The sequence below is a fragment of the Dryobates pubescens genome, chromosome 26, assembly GCF_014839835.1.
Source record: "Dryobates pubescens isolate bDryPub1 chromosome 26, bDryPub1.pri, whole genome shotgun sequence".
Classification (NCBI taxonomy): Eukaryota; Metazoa; Chordata; class Aves; order Piciformes; family Picidae; genus Dryobates; species Dryobates pubescens.
Window position 1 is genome coordinate 2,776,385 of NC_071637.1, and position 22,937 is coordinate 2,799,321.

The 22,937-nt window shown below is 51.2% G+C and overlaps 1 protein-coding gene across 2 annotated transcripts in view; it reads left to right on the top strand.

Annotated features, from left to right (window-relative positions):
• The window catches only part of RBM12 (RNA binding motif protein 12), a 49,514-nt gene extending 26,852 nt beyond the window's left edge, over window positions 1–22,662 (top strand). The window contains exons 4-18 of one of the 2 annotated variants that reach the window (XM_054173649.1): window positions 255–383; window positions 885–1,064; window positions 1,761–1,835; window positions 2,650–2,721; window positions 3,616–3,699; window positions 4,149–4,238; window positions 15,326–15,424; window positions 16,500–16,586; window positions 16,691–16,750; window positions 17,245–17,378; window positions 17,996–18,050; window positions 18,130–18,181; window positions 19,305–19,438; window positions 20,249–20,485; window positions 21,907–22,662. In XM_054173649.1, the coding sequence (XP_054029624.1) occupies window positions 255–383; window positions 885–1,064; window positions 1,761–1,835; window positions 2,650–2,721; window positions 3,616–3,699; window positions 4,149–4,238; window positions 15,326–15,424; window positions 16,500–16,586; window positions 16,691–16,750; window positions 17,245–17,378; window positions 17,996–18,050; window positions 18,130–18,181; window positions 19,305–19,438; window positions 20,249–20,485; window positions 21,907–22,023 (1,605 nt within the window). In that variant the 3' untranslated portion in view covers window positions 22,024–22,662. The remainder of the gene's footprint in view (window positions 1–254; window positions 384–884; window positions 1,065–1,760; window positions 1,836–2,649; window positions 2,722–3,615; window positions 3,700–4,148; window positions 4,239–15,325; window positions 15,425–16,499; window positions 16,587–16,690; window positions 16,751–17,244; window positions 17,379–17,995; window positions 18,051–18,129; window positions 18,182–19,304; window positions 19,439–20,248; window positions 20,486–21,906) is intronic. The other variant, XM_054173648.1, reaches the window with a different exon arrangement.
• Window positions 22,663–22,937: the final 275 nt, after the last annotated feature.

Below are 22,937 nucleotides of genomic sequence, written 5' to 3' on the forward strand. Positions count from 1 at the left end.
AGAAGGGAAGGGTCCTTGCTCCGCCACTCGTCTCCCGCGTCCGCGGCGGGGCCGGGCCGGGCCAGGGGACCGCAACCCTCCTCCTGCCGGGGCCTGCGGCGCGGTGCGAGGCGGGAGGAGCCCGAGAAGCCCCGGGTCGGCGGCCCGGCCCCGCCCCGCGCCGTCCGCCGCTGCCCGCAGAAGGGAGGGGCTGGCGTGCGGGCGGGGCGCCGCTCCCTGCCTGCTCCGTCTGACTCCCTCTGCTCTGCCCGCAGATGGCTGGCTGCGTGACCCGCGTGGAGCTGTCGGTGTCCTGCTGGAGCCTCCTCGAACGGGACCTGTGCTCCAAGTCGGATCCTCTCTGCGTCCTGCTGCAGGACGTGGGCGGCGGGCAGTGGGCCGAGGTAAGGGCGCAGACACAACCCATCTCCTCTTCCCATCCCGCTGGCTGTCCTAGCGGGAGCAGGGTACTTTTACTTCCCATGTGCACTCGGTGAACATTCCCCGATGCCTGTGTCCAAACTCTCCGGAGTTTTATGGTCTCTGGTTTCGTTAATTTCTCGTATGTTTGCTCAGAGCTGCATCGGGAGAGTACCATGTGCCCTGTCCTCCTCCTTTTCCCCCGGAGCATGCATTCCACACTGCAGCGTTCCACCACTCGTTCCTCCTTCAATTTCAGAGTTGTCCAGCGCAATAATGTTTCCTACCTGTTGCAACTTCCTTTCTTGGGCGGTCGTTGGTCTGTGTGGTGTCAGTGTGTGGTTGATCACTGAGCATGAGCCCAGCCTCTCACCTGAACGGTGCCTTAGTTCAACCAGTGCAGAGGCCTAGGGGTGCAGCTGAAAGTTGTGTGGGAGAAGGCATTCCTCTTACTTACTACCAAAGCCCTGCTTCTCTGTGTGCAGCTGGATCGCACTGAGAGGATCAAGAACTGCCAAAACCCTGAATTCTGCAAAAAACTGGTTGTGGACTACTACTTTGAGAAGGTGCAGAAGCTGAAATTTGGCGTGTATGACATCGATAACAAGTCCTTTGATTTACATGATGATGACTACCTTGGAGGGGTTGAGTGCACGCTGGGGCAGGTATGCATGGAGATGTGCAAAAGGATTTCCAAAGCAGCAGTGAGCATTAGGCTTGTTATAAAAAAAATATAAGGAAAGACTGCTTTATCAAAGGCTTCAACATTCCAAGTTGAAAAGACCTTGTTGAAGAGATTACTCTTGAACATTGTTAGAAAAGTCACTGTTGATCACAAAGTAAGCATCACAACTATGCATGGTTTGCAATTAATTGTTTTCCTTAGGGGAGGCACTAGTAGCACTAAAGGCAGCCTGGGAGTAAGGCAGGCATAGTGCTTAAAGAGTTTCCTTTGCACAAAGTTGTTGGCAAGAAGTACCTGCTTCCTGAAGAGGGGCTTGCATAGCTAGGGAGGAGAGGAAAAGTGGGCCTCCTGTTATTGAAGACAGGTTTGGCAAATAGTGTTTTCATTTGGGGTTTTTTTATAGTCTTTTGGTTCTTTGTGATGTTTCTTTCTCCTGTTTTGTGTCGGGAGTGGCAAAGGCAGGTGCCTAAAGGTGAGTTTGAGGATGTGTTAGTGGGTACTGCCTTGTTGGGAGTGAGAGAAAGTGTTTTTCAGACTGTTCAGGAGCACAAGTTCTGATGGCAGCCACTGTTGGAAAGGCATTTAAATCCCTTTAGATCTTCTAAGAGAGTTTGAAAGCTTTGCTTCTGAAGACTAATTATTTTTCCTTTGTCTAACTTGATATTTATAACATCAGGTTGTATCCAGCTCGGTCTTCACCCGACCGCTGGAGCTGAAGCAGGGGAAGCCAGCAGGAAAGGGCACCATTACAGTAAGTAAGGGGTTTGTGGGGAAATGGTGCTTCCATCATTTTTTTCATGTGTTGTCTGGGACAGAGCAACACTTGTGGTTGTCTGTCAGTGTATGTTAAAATACAACATGTCTACAGGAGAGAGAGGTGCCTGCAGCTACAGTTTTGATAGTAGGAAGTAGCTGAACGGGCAAAGATGTACATCAGAAAAAGTGTGACTAGCCAGGCAAGGGAGGTGATTCTCCCCCTCTGCTCTGGTGAGACCCCACCTGGAGTACTGCATGCAGGTCTGGTGTGGAAGTGCTGGAGTGGGTCCAGAAGAGCCCAGAAATGATCAGAGGACTTGAGAATCTCTACTATGGGATCAGGCATGAAGGAGTTGGGGCTGTTCAGCCCAGAGGAGAAGGCTCCAGGAAGACCTTAGAGCACCTCTCCAGTACCTGAGGGGCTCCAGGAGAGTTAGGGAGGAACTGCTGACAAGAGCTGGGAGTGACTGGACAAGGGACAATGGCTTTGAGCTGGAAGATGGGAGATTGAGGGTGGAGATGAGGAAGAAATTGTTGAGAGTGAGGGTGGTGAGACACTGGCACAGGTTGCTTGTGGAGGCTGTGGAAGTCCCCTCCCTGGAGGTGTTCAAGGCCAGGCTGGATGAGGCTTCAAGCAGCCTGGTCTAGTGGGAGGTGTGCCTGCCTGTGGTGGTGGTGGGGGTTGGAACTGGATGATCTTTAAGGTGCCTTCCAACCTGAATGTTTTATGATAAGTACAGGTGAAACTCTGTGTGGTTTCTTATTTATGTGTTTGTTTATCTGTTTCCCCTGTAATTTCTGTGATACAGATTTCAGCAGAGGAGATTAAAGACACTAGGGTTGTGTGCTTGGAAATTGAAGCCCGAAGCTTGGACAAAAAGGTACTAATTCAGACAAAATGTTGCATGCTTCTGTGCTGGTCTCTGTGTTTGCAGAGCACAGTGTCAGGCTAGAAACTCCATGGTCAGGTTTGGGGGATGGTTCAGTGTAGAATGTTCTCTGTGTTGATACATTTAAGATTGTCTCCAGCGGATATGGTAGCTCTGGATTGAGCTTTCTCTAGTGTTACTAAGGAAGAACAATTGAAAGTTTAGGCTGCCTCAATGTTATTTTAAGCCAAGGAGCAATCAGGGGACTTAGTGTCCTCACTGCTCAGTCAGCAAAATGGTGTGATAGTCTGAGGAGGTGGCATCAAAATCAGAGGCCCCAGGACCCCTCTGTATGCTGCCCTAAAGGAGGGGATGGCTGGAGCCCTCCCACCCAAGGAAGCTGCTGCAGCCCCCACACTCTCTGGCCTTGATGCAATTTAGCTCCTGTGTTGTCCCCAGTGGAGGAAAGACCTTGGGAGGAGATGGTAGTATTGGGTGCTTCAGTTCCTCTGGGCAGACCCCCTGTAAATGCAGGTTTGTACCAAACCAGTAACTGTTCAAGAAAGACTCAACTCAAAAAAACCCCAAGCTGCCCCTGGGGGTATTCTGGCAGCCTGTGGGACCTGGCACTTGGGGACACGATTTGGTGCTGACCCTTCAGTGCTGGGTTGAAGGCTGGAGGGGGTGAGCTTGGAGGTCTCTTCCAGCTGGATGTTTCTGTGAGGTTATAACTTCTTATGACTTAACTATGGTTTTTAAAAGAGAAGAGCAAAAGAGAGGAAACTAAATGTATAGCTTGGTTGACTTTGTGCTTTGTTTGAAGCCTTGCATGCTGCTCAGTCAGGTCTTCTCTCACCTGGAGCAAACGCAGGAGGCTAACTGCTCCTGATGGGTTTTTGTTTGCAGGATTTCTTGGGCAAATCAGATCCATTTTTTGAGTTCTACAAGCAGAGTGATGCTGGAACGTGGCACCTGGTGTACAGGTCAGAGGTATTGTACCTGTGCTGATGCTTTTCCTTCCAGTAACTCCTATTAAAATTAGGAGCCCCACTTCTGGGCATGCTTTGCACCAGTTCTGCAATGAAAGTCGTCTTACAGCCTAGAAAAAGATACTCTGCTCCCTGACATGTCAGAAGTGTTTGTTTCCTGCCTGGGGACTAGAGTAAGCTGGCTCAGTCAGAGCCCATGCACTAAGTGGGAAGAGTGGCAGGACTCTCCTGTCTTTCAGTGGTGATGTGCTGTTAGATTGGCTTGGCTCCTACTCTAAGCTTCAGGCTTTTATTTCTTACAGAGCTTTTGCTTGGCTCTCTGTGCACGTTGGGGTGGCCCTGGCCGAGGCAGTTCTCGGCTGGCCATGCAGAGCCTGCCGTGCTGTGCTTCTTAGTCCTTTGCACACCACATCCCTCACGTGATGTTATGCTGTAATTTTTTTTCCCAAGGTGGTTAAGAACAACTTAAACCCATGCTGGAGGAAGTTCAGTGTTCCCTTGCAGACGCTCTGCGGTGGAGACTTCAATAAACCCATCAAGGTACAGCCTGCAGAAATCTGTCACGATCTGGTCTCTGGTGGTGGTAACTGGCAGCGATCAGCTTGTCTCATTGCATTTACATTTTTAAGCTGCCTTCCTGCAACAGTAGTGTGGCAGATAAGTGATTATGTGGCTCCAAGTGAGAAGTCTGTACTGAAATGTTGAGAGTTGTCAGCCTGAGAAGCTGGGAGTGCAGGAGGGACACGCCTCAGTCACCGCGCGGAAGAAAGGGAATCTTTCTTTCACTGTGCCGGCCAGGGTGAGGCTTTGTTTGGATGTTGTTGGTGTTTTGTGGTTCTGTTTTTCCTGTCTGTTTTTAATTTGGGCTGTGCTGTTTTGTTTTGGTGTGGGATGTGTTGGGTTTCTTTTGGTTTTTTTTTTGATCATGCCTTTCTAGCACTATTTCTAAGATCACTGAGATGCTCATATGGGTTGGATGAGCTAAAGTGCCATGGGCTACTGATGTAGAGATAATCTCAATGCATCTGTCAGATTTGTCTGTTCAAGAGGGTCACAGGCTTGCTCTAGTTCTTTCTCACTCTGTTCCAACTAGAAATTTGATTCTGAGTCAGACCTCCAGTTGCAGTCTTGTGTAATCTCCTGTATGGGACAACTGATTCTCTCTAGTCCTGGTTTAATGGGGGTGGTAGCAGAACAATTAAATTGTTTCCACAGAAGAAAAATCTAATAGCAATTGGAACAGGCTGCCCAGGGAGGTGGTGGAGTCACCAACCCTGGATGTGTTTAAAGGTCTTTTGGATGTGGTGCTTGGGGATATGGTTTAGGGGTGAACAGAATAGGGTCAATGGTTAGACTTGGTGATCCCAAGGGTCTTTTCCAACCTGAATGTTTCTGTGATTCTAAGCAATGTGTTCCTAATGTAAAGACATTTAAAACCATACATGGTGCCATCTCTCCACTCATCCAGTTCCTAAACACTTCCCATTTGCAGAATTTTCCTGCCTCATCACATCTGTGCAGAGATCTCCTGCTGCAAGCTTGAGCTGAAAGGTTTAGCAAAAACCCTGCATGCCAGTGCATGTAGTTGTGAAGCATGGCCTGTCCAGAGAGTTCCTGAGATGGATGTTCACGTGGGCTGGGCTGCTTCATGCATGGCAGTGTTCCATGTGGTGTTTGTGAGCTTTTATTGTTGTGGACTCAGCAGTCTTAGGTGAGAAAGGAATCCTCCTGGTCCAAGAGTGAGTAGGAAGATGTGGAAAGGAGATGGTGAAGCAATGCCTCTCACCATTTGTGGATGCTGCTATGAGGTGGTGTGCTTCCTGTGCTGTTAGTTAGCCTGTCTCTAGATTCATAGATAGGTTGGAAGGGACCTTGAAGATCATCTAGTTACAACCCCCCTTGCCATGAGCAGGTTAAAAAAACAGATGGGCTGGGTTTTGGCATTTTGTGGTGTTTTTTCTTTGTGTGCTTTGGGGTTTCCTTTGTTTCCCAGAGGGCTAATGTGCTCACTGTGCAATGACTTGCTGCTTCAAAAGGGTAGGTTTTTCCTGCTAGCTTCTTTCAGCCAAATTCTCAGTGTATGTGCAAATGGTCCCTTGGGCTTCAAAACACAGCTGTGCCAAAGGATTGCACTGTTTGTGTGCTCAGGGGATCACAGCAGCTAGGTTGGAAAAGGTCTAGGCACCACCTCTGCATGTCTTCTAAATACCTCTGGGGGTGATGGCTCCACCACTTCTCTGGGCAGCCTGTTCCAGGGCTTTGCTCTCCTTCTGGTGAGGGATTTTTTTCTAATGGATGAGGCTGTCCAGGGGTGCCAGAGATATTGATTTGTGGAGGTTGTCCCTCGATGTGTTCGTAGCTGGGATTGAACTTGGGAGAACTGGAGGGGCTGGGGCCACTGGTCTCCCATCTCTGCTGATGTCATCAGGGTCCCCAGGCTTGGGGCTGCTGCTGGGACCATCCTGGCTGATGTGCACCATGTCCATGGTATAACCAAAGAGGTGGTTGGTGGCAACCAACACAGATTCACCAAGGCCAAATCCTGCCTGATGACCTTGGTGGCTTTCTGTGATGGAGTTACAGCATCAGTGGACACGAGAAGAGCAACTGATGTCATCTACCTGGACCTGTGTAAAGTGTTTGACACTGTCCCCATGACACCCTGGTGACCAAACTGGGAAAGCATGGACTTGAGGAGCCCTGGCTGGATAAGGAATTGGCTGGGTGGCTGCACTCAGAGGGTTGCAGTCAAGGACTCAATGTGCAGATGGAGAGCAGTGACAAGTGCTGTCCCTCTGGGATCAGTACTGGGGCAAGGGCTGTTTGACATCTCTGTTGGGGACACAGGCAGTGGGATTGAGGCACCCTCAGGAGGTTTGTGGATGGCACCAAGCTGTGCAGTGTGATTGACATGCTGGAGGGAAGGGATGGAGTCTCCTTCTGTGGAGACTTTCCAAACCCGCCTGGCTGTGTTCCTGTGTGACCCTGCTTTGGCACAGGGGTTGGACTTGGTCTCTGTAGGTCCCTCCCAACCCTTAACATTCTGTGGTGTTTGTGATGGCACCCAGAAGGGCTTGGACAGGCTGGAGAGCTGGGCCCAAGCCAACCTCATGAAGTTCATCAAGGCCAAGTGCAAGGTCCTGCACCTGGATAAATCCCAAGTACAGGTCCAGGCTGGGTGAAGAATGGCTGAAGAGAGCCTTGAGGAGAAGGCCTTGGGGGTGTCAGTTAATGACAAACTCCCTATGAGCCAGCAGTGGTCAATGGCAGCCCAAAGGCAGCTGTGTGCTGGGCTGCATCCAAAGCAGGGAGAGCAGCAGCACAGGGAGGGGATTCTGCCCCTCTGCTCTGCTGAGACCGCACCTGAAGTACCATGTCCAGTTCTGGTGCTTCCAGCATTAGAGGGATGTGAAACTTCTGGAGCAGGCCAGAGGAGGCCATGAAGGTGATCAGAGGGTTGGGGCACCTGCCCTGTGGGGACAGGGTGAGGGACTTGGGGCTGGAGGCCAATAGGCTACAGGAAGACCTTAGAGCAGCCTTCCTCAAAAGGGCTTCAGGAGAGCTGGGGAAGGACTTTTGACAAGGGCTGGAAGTTACAGGATGAGGGACAAGGGCTTTTGAGCTGGAAGGGGGCAGATTGAGACTGGAGATTAGGAAGAAATCCTTTATGTGAGGGTGGGAAGAGTCTGGAACCTGTTACCCAGGGAGGCTGTGGATGCTCCCTCCCTGGAGGTGTTAAAGGCCAAGTTGGATGAGGCCTTGAGCAGCCTGATCTAGCAGAAGGTGTCCCAGCCCAAGGCAGGGGGGTTGGAATGAGGTGATCTTCAAGGTTCCTTCCAACCCAAAGCATTCTGTGATTCTATGAACTGCTTGGCCTGCCAGCTCCCTCCCTCCCAATTCTTGGGGGATTTGGGGTTATTCTGTGGCAGTTAGGCAAAACTGGTCCCTAGAGCTGAACATGGTGGGATGCAGGGAAGGGTGTAATTGTCTAAAGGCTTTGCAGTGAGCCTTTGTGTGTCTGTGTCACCCTGACCCCCAGTGTCCCTCCCTGTCCCAGGGGCTCTGTGCTGCCTTCTGTGTTGGGCCATGCCTGTGAGTCCTGGCTCCCCTGCCAAAGGGCTGCTTTCCCTGGGGAAGAAGACAGAAGTCTCCCTGTGCCATTTCCTGCCCCACTGGTTGGTGGTGGCATGGCTTGCTGCACTTTGGGGCTCACCAGCTCTGATTCGGGGCTCAGTGGGGCTTGGGCAGCTCTGGGGGTTTGTTTCCCAGTCCCTGCTGATCACCAATCTCCCTCCCAGCTCCCACAGGCAGTGCTGGAGAAATGTCATTTAATGGGAAAAAAGAAACAAAACTAAGAAGAGCTTCCTGTAAAGCCACTATAACCTCCCCCTTTCTGCCAAACATGACCCCCCTTCCCCCACCCCCCCTTCCCCTACCTCCCTGTCACCCCTGCCTGGGTCTGATGTCCCTCTTGCACCACAGTGTTGGCAGCTACAGCCCTGCGCTTGCCGGGGGGCTGTTGGGGGTGACTCTTTCTGTGCTTCTTCCCTGTAGCTCTTTCAGGGCAGGGTGGGCTGGGGGTGAGTGCAGCCCTGCTTCCCCCCACGGCTCCTGGTGCTCCATCCCCGTGCTGAGGAATTCCTCAAAGCTCAGGATGGCATCACGGGTCTCGGGGACATCGTAGTCAGGGCTGAGCAGGTCTTCTGGTAGCAACAGTGAGGCAAAGTCATGGAGGCTGCTGCAGTGTTTCCAGGGCCCCCAGGCACTGTCCTGCTGCTGGGACTCTCCTGGTTGACCTCCACTATGTCCTGGGAGCACGCAGAGATCCTTAGGACATCTTTGAGTGTCACCTCCTTGGTCAGTGCCACGTTGCCTGCTGGGTCCCCAAGGCCTTGGTTGTTGGAGGCAGTGCACAGAACGAGAGGGGAAGTCACTGCCCTGGGGGATGTCTGTGCCCAGGAGTGCTCCTACAGGGGTGGCCATGCCGGTGGTGTTGATTTGTGGAGGCTGCTCCTCCATGTGCTTGCGGCCAGGGTTGGGTGTTGGCAGCACTGACAGGGCTGGGGGCACCGTCCTCTCTTCTCTGCTGGCGTCAACAGGGCCCCTAAGCATAGGGCTGCTGCTGTGGCTGTCCTGCCTGACTTCTGCTGTGTCCACTGAGCAACCAAAGAGCCTCAGGGCCTCTTGGAGGAGCATGTCCTCAGAAACATCAAGTTCAGCTGCTGGATCCCCAAGGCCTTGGCTGTCAGGGGCAGCAGAGGGGTTGGGCTGCCTGTTACTGCCCCAGGGGATGTTGTTGTATGAGGGAGGCCCCATGGAGGTGGCTATGCCCGAGATCTGGATCGGTGCTGACTGCCCCTTCGTGTGCTCGTAGCTGCTGGTGGGTGTTGGCAGCACCCAGGAGGGGGCCGAGGCCACTGCTCTCCCCTGATGTTTGAGGCCTTGCAGTTGGCCCTGGGGGGCAGTCCCTGGGGCTGCCCAGGCTGCAGGGGCCCTGCACACCCTGGGGTCCCGCAGGGTGGTGCCCAGCAGGGGAGTGCTGAGGCTTAGCGTGGCAGTGGCTGCTGGAGGCAGGGTGGTGCTTGCCCACTGCATGTGGAAGAGCCGGGGGTCGAAGAAGCAGCCGCATGGAGCTCTCTGGAGACCTGTGTGGGTGAGAGGGAGCCGTGCTGGGGGGCAAGGACTCCAGTGCCCCCTGGCTCTGCACCAGGCACATGGAGAGCTAGTGGCTGGGGTGGCCCCTGCAGGGTGAGCTGCTGAGTTGGCAGGGTGGGCTTGCGAAGTGGGGAGGAGACACACCTGAAGGAGGTGCCTTGGGAGGGATGAGCCTGAGCGCCAAGGGAACTGTCTGGGAATTGGATTTGCTGGGCACACATCACCCAGGTGGGGGCAGGGATGCTTGCCCTGGCTCGCTGAATTGCTGTGTGCCTGGGTGGGTGTGATGGGTTTACTGGGAGTGCCAGGGGGTTGGGGGTGCTGAAGGTGCCAGAGCAGATGGGTGCCATACCTGCTGGTGGTGCCTGGAGAGCCTGGGGTACCACTTCCACAGGGAGTGCCCTGGCTGTGGGGAAGGGCTGCTCCTGTCTGGGTAGCTGGCACAAGTTGGCTGTGCCTGAGAAAGAAGAGCAGTGGTCACCTCCACTCTTGCCCCCAGGAGCTTCCCTGAGATGCATGGGTCAGGGTTGGTCCTACCTTGGGTGTAGAAGGTTTTGGGGAGCACAGAGTTCCGAAGGAGCTGGGGTGCCAGGGGGCCTGGTGGCTGCATGGTGGCAGCCAGCGTGGTGTCAGTGCTGTGGTCCCTTTGGTCTCTTGGTTGCTAAGGACTCTCTGGGGTATCCCAGGCGAGAAGGGGGGGTTGCAGGTGTTCTGCCATGCCCTGTTCTGCAGTGGGGAACATGCCATAGCATCTAAGACTTGTTTAGGTTGGGGAAGACCTTTAAGGTCATGGAGTTCAACCATTAGCCCAGCACTGCCAAGCCCCTGCTAACGTGTCCCTCCGCATCACATTGACACGTCTTACAAAGCCCTTCCCGGGATGGGGACTCCCCTGCTTCCCTGGGCAGCCTTTCCCAGGGCTTGACAACCTTTTTGGTGAGGGAATTGCTCCTTGTCCAATTTAAACATTTTCTCTTGTCCTGTTTCATGTCGTGGGAGAGCAGACCAACCCCCTCCTCACTTCAGCCTGTTTTCAGGGAGCTGTAGAGATCAGTGAGGTCTGCTCTCAGCCTCCTTTTCTCCAGACTGAACACCCCCAGGTCCCTCAGCCTTTCCTCACTAGCCCTGTTCTCCAGACCCCTCACCAGCATTGTTGCCCTTCTCTGGACCTGCTCCAGCCCCTCAGTGTCTCTCTTACACTGTGACAACTAAAACTGAACCCAGGATTCAAGGTTTGCCCTCAGCAGAGCCCAGCACAGTGGGACAATCACCTCCCTGCTAGCCACACTTACTCTTGGTGCAGGCCAGGATGCTGGTGGCCTTCTTGGCCACCCAAGCAGACTCATATTCTATTAGCTATCAGTCAGCACCCTCAGGTCCCTTTCTGCCTAGCAACTTTCCCACCACCATTGTGCTGATTGGTTTTTTTCTTTAGTGTTTGCTGCCCTCAACCTCTTGTCCAGAGGTTCCTAGGATGTAAGTCAACAAGCAGATTGACTGTGCCCTCACTAAGTTTGCAGATGACACTTAGGTGGGAGGGAATGTTGATCTGCTTGAGAGAAGAAAGGCAGAAGGGTGTGGACAGGCTGGATTGGTGGGCCAAGGCTAATGCCAGGTTCTGCACTTGGGTTGCAGCAGTCTCATGCAATGCTACAGGCTTGAGGAAGAGTGGCTGTAAAGCTGCCCAGTAGAGCAGGACCTGGGTGTGCTGGCTGGCAGCCAGCTAGATGAACCAGCATGTGCCCAGGTGTCCATGAAGGCCACCAGCATCCTGGCCTGGATCAGCAATGGTGTGGACAGCAGGAGAGGGGAAGGGATCATGCCCCTGTAGTGGACACTGGTAAGGCCACACCTTGAGCATCGTGATCAGCCTTGGGGCTGTCACTTACAAGAAAGGCACTGAGGTGCAGAGAAGGGCAGTGAAACTGGGGAAGTGCTGGAGAGCAGGGCTGGTGAGGAGTAGCTGAGGGAGCTGAGACTGTTCAGTCTGGAGAGGAGGAAGCTGAGGGCAGATCTTGTCACTCTTCAGCTCCTTGAAAGGAGATTGTACTGAGATGTGGTTTGGTCTCCTCTGCCTAGTAGCAAGTGATAGGACGATAGGAAATGGCCTCAGGTTGCCCCAGGAGAGATTTAGGTTGGACATTAGAAGAAACTTCTTCACTGAAAGTGTTTCTCAAACACTGGAACAGGCTGCCCAGGGAGCTGGTTGAGTCTCTGTCCTTGAAGGTGTTTACAAGACACAGAGTTGTGGTGCTAAGGGACATGGATTAGTACCAGCCCTGGTAGAGCTGGAGAATGGTTGGACTGGATGATCTGACAGGGCTTTTCCACAACCAGAATGATTCTGTCTGTGTGAAGTAAAGGTGAAGGAAGAACTCCTTGGACTTCAGCACAATGGAAACAGCCATATTGATGTGTCCCCTAAGCACCAGCTTTGCCAGCTGAGTGTGAGGTGGTGTGCTGATGAGCTGTGACCCTTCTGCTCACACTGATAAGGCTACTGAATGCTTTGGTGATGCTTCAGTGTGATGCAGAGTGATGTTCTCCTTGCTCTGTGTTGAAGAGCAGCTCAGACCTGTGGCACAGCCTGAGCTTCTTGACAGTTTTACTAGAGATATGAGCAAATGAAAGCAACATGTCTGCCCCACAGCCATGGAGGTGGAAATGGCAGATGTGGAATTTGGGGGGGTTGGTATTGGGACCCAAGCTGCCAGTTTGTGGCATTTATGTACTGTGAGATGTGAGAGTTCCTCCTGTCTTGTACTTGCTGACCATATTGCAAGGCTCATAATGAGTATTGGGTAGTTAATTTGCAGGAAATAATCATGAAATAAATGATCATGGATTTATTGATTAATAATTGATTGGTAATTTATAGACAGTAGGTTATCCATAGGACAGCAATGTGCCCTGGTGGCCAACAAGGCCAATAGTGGACTTGAATGTGTTAGGAGTGTGGCCAGCAGGTCGAGGGAGGTTCTCCTCCCCTTCTATCCAGCCCTAGTTAGACTACATCTGGAATACTGTGTACAGTTCTGGGCTCCCCAGTTAAAGGAGGACAGGGTGCTGCTGGAGAGAGCTCCACAGCTATGGAGATGCTGAAGGGACTGGGTATCTGTCTGATGAGGGAAGGCTGAGAGGCCTGGAGAAGAGAAGGCTGAGAGGTGACCTTATCCATGTCTATATCTGAATGCTGCTGTCAGTAGGATGGAGCCAGGCTCTTTGCAGGGATAGGATGAGGGACAGTGGACATAAACTCAACCACAGGAAATTCCATCTCAGCTTGAGGAGAAACTTTTTTTAGTGTGAGGGTGCTGGAGCCCTGGAGCAGGCTGCCCAGAGAGCTTGTGGAGACATTCCAAACCCATCTGGGCATGTTCCTGTGTGACCTGTGCTGGGTGATCCTGCTTTGCACTGCAGGTTGGACTCTGGAGGTCCCTTCCAACCCCTCCCAGCCTATGACTCTATGCAGTATTCTGCAATACTGCTCCCAGGATTTTGTCTGCAGCAGCAGCACCATGCTGTGGGCTGCAGGCACTGATTCTTGCCCAGCTTTAGAAAGCCCTTGCACAAAGAGATCTGTTCTGAGCTGTACTGTGCTGTGAGCTAACAGGGAACTGCTCTTCACTCCAGTTTTAGTGACATGGCTGGAGGGGCAGGAGGAGCAAAGGAAGGGAGCAGAGGTGGATGGAGGCTGCAGCTGCTGAATTCTCTGCAGTGTTCCAGGTGTGTTGGCATGAGGAGCACCCTGCACCAGGAGTCCACACCTTGGCTTCTGTCTAAAAACTGTGTTTGTTGGTGTCCCTGGCATTGCACAGTTACTTTAGGGTGATGTTTAAACATCAGAATTGCTGAGAGAGGTGGAATGGATGTCAACAGTGGTGGAGCATGTGGAAGAGTGGGAAAGTGTCAGGTTGGGAAGGATAAAAGTGGGAGAAGGGGGGCACTGTCTGTGAGGTGGTCTTGTTTTTCCATCAAGAGGCTAAAGGATTCACAGATTGCATTGGCTTGGAAGGGACTCTTAAAGGCCATCTTGTCAGACACTCCTGCAGGAAGGAGGACACCTGCAACTAAATCAGGCTGCCCAGGGCCACATCAAGTCTGACCTGAAATGTCTCCTCCCTGGGCAACCTGTTCAGTGTTTCACCACTGTCATTGTGCAGAACTTCCTCCTAATAGTGAACCTAAATCTTCCCTGCTCCAGTTTCAAACCCTTGCCCCTCATCCTACCCCTACAGGCCCTTTTGAACAGTCCCTCCTCAGCCTTCCTGTGGGTCCTCTTCAGATATTGAAATGGAATTCTAAAGTCTCCCTGGAGCCTTCATTTCTCCAGGCTGAACATCCTCAAGTGCCTCAGCTTCTCCCCATAGGAGAGGTGCTCCAGCCCTCTGCTCATCTTCATGGCCTCCTCTGGACCATCTCCAGTAGATCCATGTCTCTTGTTTGGGGGCCCCCATAGCTGAAGACAACACTGCAGTTGAGGGCTTAGCAGAGCAGAGGGACAGAATCCCCTCTCTTGACCTGCTGGCCATGCTGCTTTGGATGCAGGCCAGGATAAGGTTTTGCTTCTCATTTAGGTGTCTAGACTAGAGCATAATTCATCTGACCTATGCTGGCTTCCCATGGATAACAGTGGAAGTTCTGTGGTGGGTTGAAGTAGTCCTAAAAGAAGCCTGTCTCAGTTCAGATGCATAGCCTTTGGATTTACATCCTTAGTGAGGTGTAACACATGGGTGCATCCTGTCCCTTTGTCCTGAGGAGAAAACTGTCACTGTGGTTTATACTGGAGTATGTATCAGCAGGTCTTGGAGAGTTCTTGGACCTGTGGCAGGTGAACTGCAGTGTGGAGGAGGCAGCTGATGAGACTGCTGCTGGAATCATGTTCTGCAGGTGTGTGCATTATGCATGTTAGAAATGCTGCTCATGGCTGGTCTGTGGGCAGCTCCTGACAGTGGATGCCTTACTGTGCTTGCTTTGAGCCATAGTGGTTAGCATGTTTTTAACTTCAAGTGCATTGCTGTTTGGCATTACCTGGTTCCAAAGCCTTTGATGCTACTTTAAACATAACTGGGTGTTTAAGTAACTTCATTGACACAAGATGCAGAGAAAAGTGCTGTGATTCTGCTCTGCTGCATTGCCTCCAGTGCTGGGGTCCCTAACACAAAAAGGACCTGGAGCTGATGGGAGAAGGGCCAGAGGGGGCCACAAAGATGATCAGAGGACTGGATAACCTCCCCAGTGGGGACAGGCTGATGGAATTGGAACCGTTAAGCCTGGAGAAGAGAAGGTTCCAGGGGAACCTTTGAGCAGCCTTCCAGTACCTGAAAGGGCTCCACAAGTGCTGGGGAGGGACTTTTGATAAGGGCTGGGAGTGCCAGGATGAAGGACAATGGCTTTGAGCTGGAAGAGAGAGATTGAGACTGGAGATGAGGAAGAAATTCTTCAGAGTGAGGGTGGGGAGACTCTGGCACAGGTTGCCCAGGGAGGCTGTGGCTGCCTCCTGCCTGGAGGTCAGGCTGGATGAGGCTTTGAGAACCTGGCCTAGTGGGAGGTGTCCCTGCCTGTGGTGTTGGAACTGGATGATCTTTAAGGTCCCTTCCAACCCAACCCATTGTGTGAGTTTATGAAATCACAGTTTCTTTGTAAGTTGCTGCTGGGCAGAAGAAAAGAGTCTGCTCAGAAAGGGCTTAGATAACAAAGTCTTGGTTGCTTCTCATTACCCTGGCTTCATGTCCTGTCTGGTGTGATCCTGCATTTACACATCTGGGCTATGAAGTGTTAGGGCTTTCTGTGATGCTGAGTGTCCCTTCCTGTCAGCTCAGTGAGTGATCCAGGTGACACCACCAGTCGAGGTGTGATGAGCAGCTCACTGCTGTGGCTGCAGAGCTGTCGGGAGCAGGCGCTGAGGTGGTGGCAGCTGCTGCTCTCCCCCTGTGCTTCACCTGCCTGTGGCTGGCTCTCTCCCCTTGCAGGTGCAGTGTGCAGACCACGACAGTGATGGCTCCCATGACCTGATAGGCACCTTTGAGACTGACCTGGCCCAGCTGCAGGGAGCAGCAGATGGCTCTCCGGTGAGCTTCCACAATCCCTTGCTGACTTAGTCCAGAGTTGGCTTTTACAGCCCCCTGTTAATGCTGCCCTCAGTGATGTGTTTTTAGCTGTAGCCTCCAAAGGTGAATTTTTCTGTCTCTCTATAACTAAGCCAGCATCTGGGAAGAATAAAACCTGGTGCTGGAATTCTGTAGCTCTGTTCTGCTGGGGTACTGCTGCCATTCCTGTTCCTAAGGAAGTCCTTGAGCCTGCTGTCTGCTAGCCACTTTTCCCAGCAGTGGGGCTTGCTTTTGCCTCTGCTGAGTCAAGACTTGGTCATGCTTTACCATGAGTGCAGAGGTACTGTTTGTGCTTGAACTGGTCACCCTGACAAGGACTATGGTTGCCTTTCTAGCTAACAGAAGCAGTGCTTCCAAGGGACCCTCTTCTTCCCTTGTCTTCTTGGGCATCCAGTTTAGAGTAAGTTGGAGCCCTTCGCACCTGGTGGCAGTTTCTCCGTGCTGTCTTCAGTGAAAACTAGTGTTTTGAAGCTCATCCTCATAGAGTTGTCTCATCTGAATGCTGACAGATGAATCTGCATGCAGGGCATAGACTGGAACTGCTCCCAGCTGCCAACCAGCTTGATTTCTGTGGTTGTCATCCTAGAGCTCGTGAAAGATTCTTCCCTTTTCCTCCAGCCCATGTGAAATCAGAACTAATGTGAGCAAAACAAAATTGAAACACTGCCCTTGGGGACCTGCAGTCTATACTTCTTTGGCCTCTTCCACCTCCAGATTGTGTTGAGAGATGCTCCTATCAGTGATCAGCTTCTCCCCCCTGCAGCACAGTGACACTGTCCCATCACTGCACGCACAGTAACAGCCTTTGAGGTGAAGGACTTGGCTGAGGGCCTTTCCTCGGTGCTGGTAAGGAAAGTATCCAATTTAACCTGTCAGCAGCCAAAGGAGTTGCAAACCTTTTTAAAGTAACTTTCAGAATTCTGCCAGGTGTTAGAGTACCTCTTTCTGTGACACCCTGACCCCATTCTGTTCCAGGTACTTGCCCACTGTAAATGCAGGTTCTGAAACTTGCTCCTTGTGTGCTTTCGTTACGTAGGTGGAGTTTGAATGCATTCATCCTGAGAAAAAACAAAAGAAGAAGAGCTACAAACACTCTGGCATTTTTAGAGTGAAATCTTTCAAGGTAGGAAGAGCTTTGTTGGTTTGTAGCTTTTCTTTTAATTTTCTGATCATAATGAAACTCTTTTTATGGGGAGGAGGTGTAAGACTGTCTGTCTGTTCCTCTAGATTGAGACAGAATACTCATTTCTGGACTACATCATGGGAGGCTGCCAGATTAACTTCACAGTGAGTTGTTTCTCTACTGCATATCTTGATAGGTGAGAGGACAAGAGCAGTGAAATTGTGATGAGGGCTTCTGCTGGCAGTGTGAATGGCTGCAAGCACAACGTGGATCAGAGCAGTGAAATTGTGATGAGGGCTTCTGCTGGCAGTGTGAATGGCTGCAAGCACAGTGTGGATCTGCAGTGATGAAGACTGCAAAATCCAAATTATGCTCTTAATTTTCTTGATCAAGTGGCATCTTTAGTGGAACTAGAGAGCTTCTTAAAGTTCCTTAGAGAAATCATTTTGGTCAGTGCAAAGGATTGCAGCTTCCTACACCTGTACCCCAGTGGGAAAAGGTACACAGGCAGTTTCCTGTTCTTGCACAGGGATGCATGTGCCTGGAAGGAAGGGACCTCTGTAGGCTTGGTCTCTATCCTCTTTCTGGGTATGATTAGTTCTTCTCTTTTGCTTATGGTGATGCATCTGTGTCATGTTGTCCTCATTTGACTAATTAGGTGGGTGTAGACTTCACTGGCTCCAACGGAGATCCCAGGTCACCAGATTCTCTTCACTACATCAGCCCAGATGGGACAAATGAGTACCTGATTGCCATCTGGAGTGTGGGAAGTGTAGTCCAGGATTATGACACGTATGTAGTGATCTTAGCTGATCCAGCCACTGCATCCAAAATGTCACAGCAAGCCTCCATGATTGAGACTGAGAGCTTGTTCTAGGGCCGTAACATTACAAAGATTGAGTTGCTACCTTTCCTTGGGAGCTCCCTTCAGCTGCTGCTACTTCTTTCTCCTGCTTCTGTTGCTGCCAGGAGGGGAAATGGCAGCCCTCTGTAGTTTGGCATGTTTGCTTGGTTTATCCTTCCAGGTCAGTCTCTTTATGGCCTCTGTAATGCTGCTTTAGCTGGTCACTGATTCTTCATTGCTGCATTTCAAACATGAATGCCCTGTGTGATTCCATGGGAACATATGTTTGTCTGCTCTGCTGTTTAGCCAGGCTGTGGTTGAGTTGGCTGTTCTCTTGCTACTTGGAAATCATAGAGTCCTGTGGGGTGCTGCACTGGAAGAAATTCTGAAACTGTCAGGCCCAAGCCTGAAACCCTTGGGTGGCTTGGTTAGCTGGATAGTGTACTCATTCCTCAGGGCAGGAATTGAGCCTTGGTCTTCAGCTGCTTTCTGGGCATAAGAGCAGTGGGTTATTTATTAAAAGAATTGCTCTTCCTCATTTCTTGTTGTTGCCTTTTCTCTTCAGGGACAAGTTGTTTCCTGCATTTGGATTTGGAGCTCAGGTTCCTCCTAGCTGGCAGGTACGACCTTCACAACACTGAGCAGTTGCTGTGTCCACATCTGTGTTCTCTTAACTGTATGTAGTGTACCTTTTCCTAGGTATCTCATGAGTTTGCTTTGAACTTCAACCCCAGCAACCCTTACTGTCAAGGTAAGGATGCCTCTATAAATACTTCACTGAGAGGAACAGATGTTTGAAGTGTTGTACTACTTTCATAACTCCTGAAAAACAGGTGGAGCACCAAGACGTGCAGCAAACTGGATTTATTCTCACCTGGGTGCTGACAGTGAATGTGGCTTGATGCAGAATTCTGCATGGGCTACACAGGCTCCAGCAGAGGGCTCCAGATGTAATTTGATTGTTAGTCTGAAATGTGTGTGGTGTTGCTGCAGGTTGGTTACCTCTTGTTTGTTGTAGGTGGCTGCGGGGTCAGAGCAGCGAAGGTCCTGTGCCAGTTATGCTTCCAGAGCAGCCACCTGCGAAGGCTGTCAGGGGCAGTGGTTGTGTCATCAGCAGTGTCTGCATGCCTGAATGTTATCTTTTAAAGGCTTGCCTTAAAAACTTTCTTTCTTTATAGCCATCTTCTTAGTGGAGGCTGTTTCATATATATCCAGTGGCTGCTCTCTAAGGTGGATTATGACCTTTTGGTTCTAAGAAGTCTCTCAGCACGCAGAGGCACAGAGTTCTTCTTGAATAAGCATTTATAACTCCCTTTGGTTTGTAACTTTTTTTCCCTGGTCTCAGGCAAGCAAAAAAATATGATGGATCTGAGATTTGGTGTTAAAGTCAAGTGTTTTCTGATTGTCTGCCTCTCTGGGATCTGCCTTTGCCCTTTAAGGGTCCTTGTGCAGTATTTTGAGGGGTACCACAGTACAACCTGCCTGGTGGGCAAGCAAGCTAATGCTGGTACAGAGATGTTTGGCTCCTGAGGCTCTGACCATCATCTGGCTTTCAAGCCAAACGAAAAGTTCCTGTACCAGAGAGCTCCTGCCCGTGTCTGAGTAGGCTGGAAGCATTTGAACAAGACCAGGTAGAGAGGGCAGGCAAACAAAGTCGTCAGCATGCCTTCACTGGATTGCATTTCCCACAGCTGCTGTTAGCTGTGTGATGTTAGAAATGTGAGGAGTGACGTGAAGGATGGAGGGGAGAAATCTGCAAATCTGTGTCTGGTTTCAGCTCTGTGCATTGTGTCCTGCTGCTTATTTGCCCTTTGGGAGGTGAGAGCTGGGGAAGTTGAGAGGCTCTTGTGACAGCTTCCTTCCTTGTGTTACAGGGATCCAAGGAATAGTGGATGCCTACCGCCAGATCTTGCCTCAGCTCCGGCTCTACGGGCCGACCAATTTCTCCCCCATCATAAACCACGTGGCGAGATTTGCAGCACATTCAGCACAACAAGGAACTGCTTCAGTGAGTGCATGTGGAACTCTGTGGGGTTGGTTTGCTTTCCATCTGCATCATGGGGTAGAACGGAGCAGTGAAGCATTGTTGTCTTCCTTTCTTAGGATCTGAAGTCTGGTTCATAGATTGGGTTGGAAGGGACCTTAAAGATCATCTAATTCTACCCCACTGCCATGGGCAGGGACACCTCCCACCAGCCCAGGTTGCTCAAGGCCTCATCCAGTGTGGCCCTGAACACCTCCAGGGAGGGGGCAGCCACAACTTCCCTGGACAACCTGTGCCAGTGTCTCCCCACCCTTGCCATCAAGAAGTTCTTCCTAATCTCTGGTCTAAATCTGCCCTCCTCAAGTTCTCTCTTACCAGCCTACAAGAGAGGCTGTGGGCATTTTCTTGGTGTATATTGACAGGGACTGAACTTGATGGACACTGACTTTAGTTTACATTGCTCAAATGTTGTTTATTTCTCCTTTTCACAGCTTTCTGGTATTCAAAGGGTACAGGGGTGCTGTGTTGGCTTTTAGACCAGCTGACACTCTCAGCAGTTTCATCACTCTAACCCCTCTTGCCAAGCTCTATCATCTGTAGAGAATGCAGTTCTTTAGAGAAAGAATTTAAGCCTCTGCTAGTGCCAAGGAAATCTGAAGGGCACAGCAAAAAGCATTGCATGCATGTGAAAAAATTGGGAATGAACTGAAGTTTCTTCAGTGTTCTGGTTTTGTCTGATCAACAGCACTATCTCATTTCTGCCTTCCACTTGTCTTCAGTTCTGTGAGCTTTGGTGTTGAACTTCCTGACTGGGTGCTTCGTGATGTTTTCCAGCAATATTTTATCTTGCTGATCATCACAGATGGAGAGATCACTGATCTGGATCAAACAAGGCAAGCCATCGTTGATGCCTCTAAGCTGCCAATGTCCATCATTATTGTTGGAGTTGGTGAAGCTGATTTCAAAGCAATGGAGTTCCTGGATGGAGACGACGGTGTCCTGAAGTCCCTGACGGGAGAGCCGGCTGCGCGAGACATTGTCCAGTTTGTGCCTTTCCGGCAGTTCAAAACTGTAAGTTGTCTGTAACTTCAGAGGAGTCCTGGTGCCAGTGTATGTGCAGCCATTAAACCTGACAAGTCAGCAGGGCTCTAGGCAAGGCAGCCAGCTGCATGCTCCCAAGTGCTGTGCAAGCTGCACGTTGTCTTCTCCGTTTGAAGACTGAAGCGAAGCTGCCGAGGCGAAGGGCTCCAGACCGGAGGGTTGCACTGCAGGACCCTTCCTAAAGCAGCCAAGCCACAAAAACACAGAGAAAGAGAGGGGTGCCCCAGGTCCCTCTCCCCTGTCTAGAGCAGGAAGAATGAGCTGCTGAGCAGCAGCAGCTGTGACTTGGCATGGGCAGGGACAGAGTGACAGGGGGTGCAGGCAGGGCACAGGCCACCTCCTGTCTCTGGAGACTGATTCGACCGGTGGTCAGCACCCTCTCAGCCGAGGGCCTAGCTGTGGTTTCCACTTGGCTGAAAGCCATTGTTAGAAGCAATGTGGTGGCCCAGATGCACACATGCATACAGCTGTGTGTGTGTAACCTGGAGGGCTGCAGGGAGTGCTTGAGCTTGTCACTTGTACAAGAGAGCAGCAGAGACAACAGCTGTGTGCAGGGTGGCCAGGTGAATGAACCACTCAGTATGGTGGCAAAGCTGGAAGAGGAAGTGGGAAGCTTTAGGAGTATGGTGGATGGGGGAAATGGGAACAGGTCCCGGCTTGGGGCAGCAGATGAATCCTCTCCAGCCTTCCCCACTCTCCCAGTTGCCCATACCCAACAGATACAGGGCACTGGAACTTGAGGGCCAGGCAAATGGAGGTGCAGGTCCATCCAGGGGGTTGCCTGGGGTGAGTGAACCTCATGCATTGTGACTGCCTCTGGTAAGGAAAAAAGGAGGGTGATTGTCATAGGTAAGTGTGCTGCTGTATGCTCAGTATGCTGCATGCAACAGGCCCTTACTAGCCCTCATCCCTCCCACCCTGGTGTGTTGTCCCTCATCTTGTCACATGAAGGCCTGGTGATATCATTATCCCTCTTTTTTGCATCTACTTGATCATTCCCAAGTTCTGCTGTGAGTCCTAACTCACAGATAGCCCTTGCCAGCTGACACTGGCATTTACACATACTGTACTGTGAGGTGGGTTCAAAGTGGAGTTGAATGAAGACTAATAGGAGAGATTGCCAGTGGCTGGGGCAGCTTCCCATCCACATTGGGGCCATGTAAAGGCTGCATGGGCCTGGGCTTGAGGTGAGAGTAGTATGGGGTGGGAAGGAGTGGTTCTCTTCAGCCATGCTCACTGACACTGTCAGGTGCTCCTGAAAGCTGTAGAAGCAAAGTGAGATGTGGCAGGTGGAGGGGGCTGCACTCTGAATTTTCTGAGCTTGACCCTGGACTAATAAATCCTTTCCTTGCAGCATCTCTGATTTTTGTTCTCCCTTGTTCTCCCTGCAGGCTCCCAGGGAAGCGCTTTCCCAGGTGGTTCTGGCTGAAGTGCCCAAGCAGCTGGTGTCCTACTATAAGTGGCAGGGATGGCCACCTGTGAAACCACCAGAAGTAAAGGCAATGTAGATTGCAGCCTGACCCTGGCCACCACTGAGGTGAAGAGAGCTCCCTGCACCCCTGTGCTCCCTTGCACACTTGGAGTGCTCCTTGCCTGCAGATGGTGGCACTCACACAGACTCTCACCTGCTCCTGCTATGTCTTTGATCTTTCCAGCCCTGGGTTGGGAGAAATGTAAATAGGGGAAAAAAGACAAATGCCAGCAGTGTTTGTCACAGAAGAGTGGACCTTGTTGGTTTTCCACCTTGCAAGACTGATCCTTCATGGCTTCACACAGCCCATCTGCTGCTTGCTCCCAGAGCTGCTCATGCAGTGCTACCTCCACGCTGAGCTTGGCAGCAGAAGCATCACAGCCACGTTTGCTGTCACGCTGCCTACCTGTGCTCTTGGTAGGCTTTTCCTTTGGGAATGGGGACCCTTCTATCCTGGCTGGTACCAAAGTCTGTCGGTTGGGTGCCTGAGGTAGTTCCTGGTGTGCCTTCATAAAGTGCCAGTCTGTTTTTATAGAGAGAGATTTATTTTTCCATTTCAGTGACCATACTTTGTAGTCTTTCAATCACATTTTTCTACCAGCAAAAATGGCTTCTGTGAGGGCCTCTTGCTTGGGGCCATTGTTGCAATTTAAGAACACTGCACTTTAATGGTTGTTCCACAAGTAAGGAATTAATTTGGGGTGGGATTCATGAGTCACATTAATGTGACTCTCAAAATACAGCAACTGGAAACATTGAAATAAAGATGCTTTGAGTGACTTGGTGCTGCAGAAGTTCTGAAACCCTCATTTCATAACTGTGGAACAGCACAGAGGAGTGCCCTTGTCCTCAGGTCTGTGTCTCATGTGGTCTGGAGACTGAAGAGCAGGCCTGTGATAGCAAAGCACAGTTGTTTTGGGAGGTGGGAGGTGACAGTTCAGTTCAAGGTGG